At 41.5% G+C, this 8,135-nt stretch overlaps 2 protein-coding genes across 2 annotated transcripts; both read left to right on the top strand.

The window, feature by feature from the left end:
• The first annotated feature begins 1,829 nt into the window (after positions 1 to 1,829).
• On the top strand, positions 1,830 to 2,648 carry LOC128740825 (trypsin beta-like). The gene has a single exon (XM_053836390.1). It carries the CDS (start codon positions 1,830 to 1,832, stop codon positions 2,646 to 2,648), a length of 819 nt encoding a protein of 272 aa, XP_053692365.1.
• A 4,341-nt stretch (positions 2,649 to 6,989) lies between these two features.
• Positions 6,990 to 7,817, top strand: LOC128740826 (trypsin 3A1-like). Its single transcript, XM_053836392.1, has one exon. It carries the CDS (start codon positions 6,990 to 6,992, stop codon positions 7,815 to 7,817), a length of 828 nt encoding a protein of 275 aa, XP_053692367.1.
• Positions 7,818 to 8,135: the final 318 nt, after the last annotated feature.

The following is an 8,135-nucleotide window of genomic DNA, read 5'->3' on the forward strand; positions in this document are numbered from 1 at the left end:
TAAGACTAGCTCTAAGATATGTCTTGATTGGCGGTCGATACTTTTCTGATGTCATCGATGCACGGCCTTTTTGGGGACCAAATATCGACTCTGACAGAGAGTGTGTGTGTAAGATTAGCAGAACACTCGCTACCTATCGCATAGCAACTTTCATATGTTTTCGTGTTCATTCGTAAGCGTTCGGGTGTTTTCGTGGAAAAAAGTGACTCGCCACCGCCAGGTTCGCTAGTATCTGCAGAAAGTAGAATGTACGTGTTTGGATTTTAACTTCCACTTCTGTTCTGTGGTGATGTGCAAGAATTTGGCTATGCCTGTGATGTGTAACAAGAGTGCTGCCAACCTGCTTACTGACAAAACGGCGGTAACAGCCAGATAGAAAGAGCATTCTCAGACGTTGTTGAATGGACAGGTAAACACGAAGAGCCGCAGAAACAGGAGGAGCGATGGCCATGCTGTGGAGTCACCAATACAAGAGGAAGTTAAGAAGGCAACCAGTGTGCTGAAAAAGGGTAAGGCGAAAGGAAAGGAGAAAAGGCAAGGACGGTATACCGGTTGAATTTGTGAAAGCGGGGAACGAGCGGCTATACGAAGCAGTCCACCAGGTATTTGTCAGGATTTGGGAGGAAGCCCAAATGTTGGAGGAGCAGTTGGATGGCATCATTTGCCCTATTTTCAAAAACGGACATCGACACTAGTGTAAAAACTATCGAGGCATTACATTACTCAATGCTGCTTTCCGGTATCCTGTTTGTAGACTGAGTCCGTTAGTGGAGTACTTCGTCGGCGAGTACCAAGTTGATTTTTGTGAAATTCGCTCCACAATGGCTCAGACGTTTACCCTGCGTCAGTTACTAGACAGCTTCTGGGAGTACAACTTACAGACTCATCGTCTATTTGTGAACTTTAAGGCGGTACGATTCAGTCAAATGAAATATTTTGCGGCAAAACTAATTATGCTGATTCGAGCAACGCTGGATGGGTCAAAGTCATGCGTCAGAATAGCGGACGAGACCTCAGTCACGTTCGTGACTTTGGATGGATTGAAGCAACATGCTCCAACATTGTCTTGGAAGGTGCAATACTAAGGGCGAACGTGGAAAGGACTACCATCACGGAATGTCACATGCTTCGTGGTTTTGCGGATAACGTCAATATCGTTGGAATCAACCCTAGAGCAGTGGAAAGCAGCGAGGATGCGACTTACCATTAGCACCGCCAAAACGAAGTGAATGGTTGCTGGTTGCAGTAAAATGGTTGGTTCAAATTATATGATGATAGCAAAGTGATGATGATACGATAGTAAAATGACTACTAATTCTGCTTTCCTATTAATATTGTGTGACAGCAAGATAAGTATTCCGTTTGATATTTTTGATAGCAAAAGTAGTATTCAATTTAATTTCACGACGTGGAATTTTTGCAATCAATTTTGATATTTTAACCGCTAAGTCGACCAAAATGAAATCACACCGAGTATTCAAAATCCGTTACATCAAGATATCAAATTTTGTTTTCAATTTGCTCTAAAATCCTGCTCGGGTACGCACTTCGGTGAACATTGTTTGATTCTATTTGTGTTGTTTAAGCTATATAATAAGCTTGGGTACCTTGTCGCCCTTTCTTCTAAATCACTCAGAAAATGAACTAAATGGTTTAACTTGACTTCAACGTGACAAAATAGTAATAGTATAATTAGCAATCTTTAACAATTCGGCACACTTTGAACTTCAGTCGGTAGAACTTATATATATACTCTCAAAGTCACACCGCAAGCTTGAATTGTTTGACGTAAATCATTCGAGCACATGTATGAATTGCATCTGACGACAATGGAAGCAGCGTTTTCTCTTCTTCTGCTGGTGCTCAGTTCGAGTCTAGTAAGCGGAACATATCCAGAGCTGGCCAGACGCGACAAACGGGAGCTTATTATTAATGGGAAGAAAATTTCGATAACGGAAGTCCCCTACCAGGTTGCATTGTTGATTGGTGGATTTCCCGCTTGTGGTGGTTCAATCATCGGACGTCGGTTGATACTGTCCGCCGGCCACTGTTTGCAAGGTCAGAAGAAAGCAAAGCTAAAAGTTCGTGCGGGATCAAGTTGGCGCGATAAAGGTGGAATAGTGGAAAAAGTTGCCCGTGTCGTTGTGCATCCAAAGTTTTCCAACACGACGGGAGCGAACGATATTGCACTGGTTTTGCTGGATGAACCGTTGAAGCTCGACGGAGCTAATGTTTCGTGTGCTAAGATTCCCGAACAGGGTGAAAAGCTACCACTCGGTAGCGTAGGGAAGGTTTCCGGTTGGGGTCGAACGACCCCGAAGACCGGTACAGGGTCTATCCAGTTGCGATCAACTTATTTGACGATTTTACCGTTTGATAAGTGTTGGACTGCCTACAATGAAAAAAAATTGAACGCCAAAATGCAGTATTGCATTGGAAGCCCTAGATCTACAGGATCGTGCCAAGGTGACTCCGGCGGGCCTTTTGTAGTCGACAAGACTGTTTACGGAATTGTGTCGTGGGCTGAATCTTGTGCGAAGACCGAATATCCTACCATTTATACAGATGTTGGCGCTTTTGTGCAATGGATTCGTGAGTCGTTGGTATCCATTTCTGCACAGGAGGAACTAAAGTGTGATGTAATGTAGTGTAACTTTATCCATCATTAAGAATAAACACTGCTTGGCATTGTATCTTTCGTATTCTTATTCCATGCTAAAGTTTAAATTGTCTATTTTTAATAATGGTAGATTCGTTCTCCAAAGTGTAGATGATCCTTGATCTATCTGTTCCCACTTGCGTTTGGCAAACTGATTAACTTTTTGCTTCACAATCCAGATCCAAAGGAACTATTTCGATTGAAATCTGTCACCGGTATCCGTGCCACTGGCAGTCAATTGTCACTGGTAATAAATTGTTATTAAGTAGGTAAGCGGATAACTTACTATTTTGGATAAAGATGTTCAATTATCAGAGGAATTATTTAGTTTATAGTTCAGATTTCAGAACCAGTACGAAGGAAAAATCCAGATTTATTTTGTACCGCATCGGGAATTTGTTACAGTTGATAAGACCGACTCAAGCGTTTTTTTGTCAGACTGGAACCGACCATGACTAGTTGGGGTATCGAATTCTATTGTTCTGCAAGTAAAGAAGAGGAAGTAAAGGTAAAGTACCTAGCACCGAATGAATAAAGAAAAAACTAAAGTTTTGTAAGTGGAGTTGGATTAACGAATATGTATGTTATTGAGGTATCTAAGATTAATACGAATTACGCTCTGTCCATAAAACTTTGCGTGGAATAGCAATGTTTTGGTATTTAAGTCGATCTGGCGTGCAGGATAAAGCGTGGATACAGCTTACATCATTTATGTTCGGGGATTCTAGCTATTGACAGTGTTTTGTTGTTTGTAAACCGTTCCATTCGACTTATTTCGCGGTTTAAAATTAACGTGTTTCCGAGACTTTTATAGCAAAATAATTGTGCACATTCATTATACCAGGGCTGTTGGTGGTGATTTCACTGTCTGTAAGCCGGAATATCGTTTCCGTAACCTGGTGTGTGTCTGCACATCATGTTCGGAGCGGCTCATAACTGCGTTTGACCCGCAGTGGGCGGCTTAATCAAGAAACGTGTTTTCTGGAACGCTAAAACCAATATGTCAGGTCCAGGCAGCGACATTAGTAAAGCAAAGTACCCAAATATAACAACTAAGAAACAGGGAATATTCGGTATTGACCCAAACAATGAAATAAAAACATGGATACCGATCGTCTAATTTCGCGGGAACGGTTAGGTACTGCTCGAGCAGCTAGATAGATGTGTTGCAAAGGCGAGAAGCTTTAGAAGATGGAGGCAAAACCCAATTTTACCAGATCAATGCAGCCTCTATCGAGCTGGGAACGGAATTTCACGTGTTGAGAAGTTAAGGTCACACGATGGAAGCCGATGAATACGCGAATGTATATGTTGGGAATAAAAGGGCGTTTCTTCAGTTCTAGCATCGGTTTCGTGCACTGCCCTTACGAAGGTAAACCCGACCACGGTGTTCAAAATACCGTTATTAAAAAATAAAATAGGCCATTTAAACGGAAAATGCCAGTTGGTTTGTATTGCCATCCTACACCTCTGAGCTAATTTAAAAAAAAATCGATCGACGAATTTTTCAGTTACGCCCTTTTGAAGTTTTAAAGGGCAGATTGCTCATATAAAGTAAATAAAAATCTTCAGTGACACTTCCAAAATGAACGTATATCACAGCCGGTATTGATTTTTTATGCAGTATATGCCCATTACCGACCATTTTAGGAGTTTTACGCTGTATTGGGACTAACCGGAAATGTTTTGGAATAAGTTATCGCTGTGGGAAACAACCAGTATCGAACATGAACAAATACTTATCATGCGACACCTCAAATTACGCCAGAATTTAAAAACTAGATCACTGACAGTCAGATCAACAACCTAGCGCCACGTTGGTTATATAAGAACAAGTTCCGGACACTTCCGGGGACATCCAGACCAGTAGCCAGTTTTGTCCAAAAACAATTGCCATTGTGGTTCTTGCTTCTTGGTACTTAATTTGGCTTACTTGGATCTATTTTAAAAGTTTGAGTTTGATTTAAGGTGTCGTATGATGAGTTTTTGTTTATGATCGAAATTGGTCATTTCCTAGGGGTTCCCGGGGTACCCCAAATATGTCCAGATATGACCAAATCTAACCCTAGATAGCAGATTTGGCTTCCATTGATCTAGTTATTGAATTCTAGTGTCATTTAAGGTATCGTACGATAGGTTTTTGTTCATGGACGAAATTGGCCACTTGTCTGGGTGTTACCGGAAGTCCCCGGAACTTGTCCAGATATAACCAACGTGGTGCTAGGTAGTTGATCTGACTGTCAGTGATCTAGTTTTTAAATTCTGGCGTAATTTGAGGTGTCGCATGATAAGTATTTGTTCATGTTCGATACTGCCTATTTTCCACAGCGATAACTTAATCCGGAACATTTCCGGTTAGTCCCAATACAGCGTAAAACTCCTAAAATGGTCTGCAATGCGTATATGCTGCATAAAAAATCAATACCGGCTGTGATTTACGTTCATTTTGGAAGTGTTATTGAAGATTTTTATTTACTTTATATGAGCAATCTGCCCTTTAAAACTTCAAAAGGGCGTAACTCAAAAATTCGTCGATCGAGGTGTAGGATGGCAATACAAACCAACTGGCATTTTTCGTTTAAATGGCCTATTTTATTTTTTAATAACGGTGTTTTGAACAGCGTGCCGCCGACAAGGAAGGCAATGTATGACAGCTTTTCGTCGTGGGTCATCCCGATCCTTATTAGAGATATGAACTCCCAGGTTGGTAGCAAAGTGATGTATCGAGCAAAAGGCCTCGATACTGACAGGAACAATAATAGCCTGCGGTGCATCAACTTTGCAGCTTTTCGAGGTCTCTCGATCTCGAGGAGCGATCCGACTGAAGAAAATGGAGCTAAATGAGAACAAATTGGAAACGAATTTCTTTCAGTTTGAAGCAGCTCTTAATAAAATTTTTGATTAACTTTTCTTAAACAAACAGCTATTAACCAAAGAGAGGAAAACTACGTAGTCATTTAACCGGCTAAGATTTTAATTACCTATTTCTTACAATTCGTTGCACTGCGTTACAATAGAGCAAACTTAATTATATAAACGCATGTAAGACAGTCCAAGTAAATTGTTCAGATAGTGGAACTACATGTTTAAAGCATACTGACTATGGCGATAGTGAACTCCATTCTGCTGATATTCACTGCACTTCTGGTGACCGAAGCCTTTTCGCAACTAGTTCGGCGCGAGAAACGAAATCTCATCATTGGCGGTTCAAAATTAGCAATACAGGAGGCTCCCTATCAGGTGATATTATTTCACCTTAGTGCCTTTATTTGCGGTGGTTCAATCATTGGTTCCAAGTGGATATTAACTGCTGGTCACTGTCTGAAAGGTGAATTCAAAGAAAATTTAACCGTTCGAGCGGGTACAAATAAGTTAAATGGAGGCAGCCAAGTGAGAAAAGTTGTACAGACCGTAGTACATCCACACTTTACCAATCTGCTAAACAGTGATATCGCTCTACTTTTGCTGGAAGAACCGTTGGACATCGATGTTATCACAGTTTCGTGTGCATTAATTCCTGAGCAAGGTCGAAAATTACCAGTCGGGACCGTAGGTAGAGTTTCCGGTTGGGGTCGAACGGCTCTGGCGCCCGGCACTGAGTCTTATACGTTACTAGCGACACATTTGACGGTTATAGCGTTTGAGGAGTGCCAAAAGGTCTACTTTAATTACAGATTAGATACTGTCACACAATACTGCGTTGGTAATGATGGAGACCATACAGGATCGTGTAAAGGAGATTCCGGTGGGCCATTCATAGTAGATAACACCGTTTACGGCATTGTATCGTGGTCTAAATCCTGCGCGGAAACAGGATATCACAATGTCTACACGGATGTTGGCGCTTACACACAATGGATTCGGAACACTGTAGCATTACTTACACCTGAAGAGGTTTTAGGTTGTATGTAGTTGTATGAAATATACTTCCCTCTTCAAAATCAAATTTAATGGATTGTTTTAGCAACGGACATGTTGAGTTTATGATAATAGAATTTGAAAAGCATGTATCATATTCGGGTACTTATTGATTAACAGGCTTTATTTTGTATTATTTTGTAATTATGTGATATTGCCAGGGCGCCCAGGACTTCTATAGGAGCCACTTAGCTTTACTTTTCCGTGCATCGACATGACGTTGAAAGTAGAAAGTAGTCTGGGAAAACTCACCACAGTCATAGTATTACAACTTTCTAGCTGTTTACACAAATCAAACGGAAAAGTTTCGTAGCTATCAATTTTAACAATTCGGCACACTCTGCATTACGATAGGTAAAACAAGTGAAGCCGCGTGTGAAGTTGTTTACTACTCTTTAGAACTGTACCGGCTATGGAGGTGGTTTACTCGATTCTGCTGGTATTTGGTGCATTTCTGGTAGGCGAAATCATTCCTCAACAGCTTCGGCGAGATAAGCGAAATCTCATCATTGGCGGCAAGAAAATTTTAATAACGCAGGCACCCTACCAGGCAGCATTATTCGTGAATGGCGGCTTCATTTGTGGCGGTTCAATTATCAGCGCAAGATGGATATTGACCGCCGGACACTGCTTGCCAGGTAAAGCGAAAGATAACCGAACGGTTCGTGTGGGTTCAAAGCTAAGGAATGCTGGCGGGGTAGAGAGAAAAGTTTTGCAGGCCATTAGACATCCAGCCTATGCTGCAAACGAAAGTGTGGTAGCATTGCACGATATTGCTTTACTTTTGCTAGGCGAACCCTTGGACTTCGATGGTAGCCATATATCGTGCGTTACGCTTCCCGAGAAGGGTGAAAAACTTGCAGTCGGTAGCGAAGGTCATGTTTCCGGCTGGGGTCGAACGGACCTCAGTGCACCAGTGACTGATACATTGCGTGCAGCTTATTCGACTATTCTACCATTTAAGCAATGTCAGGAAGCGTATACTCGTTACAGCCTGAAGGTGTATGAAGAAGAACAATACTGCATTGGAGATGTTGGGGATGATAAAGGATCGTGTCGTGGCGATTCCGGTGGGCCATTTATAGTTGATAGAACTATCTATGGTGTCGTATCTTGGGGTCAAAATTGCACCGACACCAACTTTCCAGGCGTCTACACGGACGTTAGCACCTATGTGCAATGGATTCGAGACACCGTGGCATCCAAATCATCGCCAGAGGACCTAAAGTGTAATGCATAGTTTATTTGGATAGTGTACAACATTTGCAGCAGATTTTTAAACAAAAGATAAATGAATAAAACAATTAAATTGAGACGGGCTTACATACTAGCATTTTTTAAATCATGTTCTTATCTGCCACAGCTCATTTTATTTAACCGAATCAAACGCCGTCTTAAAGTTAATAAACGGATGACTCTACAAGTTGTACTCCTAGAAGTTGTTGAGTAGTTGGCACAGGGTAAATATGTAATAACGCCCAAACCTAGTTTGGTATATATCAACGAAGAATTAACGTTCTCAGTATACAAAACAGGATACGGGAGTGCACCTTGAATG

The sequence above is a fragment of the Sabethes cyaneus genome, chromosome 3, assembly GCF_943734655.1.
Source record: "Sabethes cyaneus chromosome 3, idSabCyanKW18_F2, whole genome shotgun sequence".
NCBI lineage: Eukaryota > Metazoa > Arthropoda > Insecta > Diptera > Culicidae > Sabethes > Sabethes cyaneus.

Excerpts from the sequence above, each read along its gene's own strand:
- LOC128740825 (XM_053836390.1), top strand. The coding sequence starts at position 1,830 with ATGGAAGCAGCGTTTTCTCTTCTTCTGCTGGTGCTCAGTTCGAGTCTA.
- LOC128740826 (XM_053836392.1), top strand. The coding sequence starts at position 6,990 with ATGGAGGTGGTTTACTCGATTCTGCTGGTATTTGGTGCATTTCTGGTA.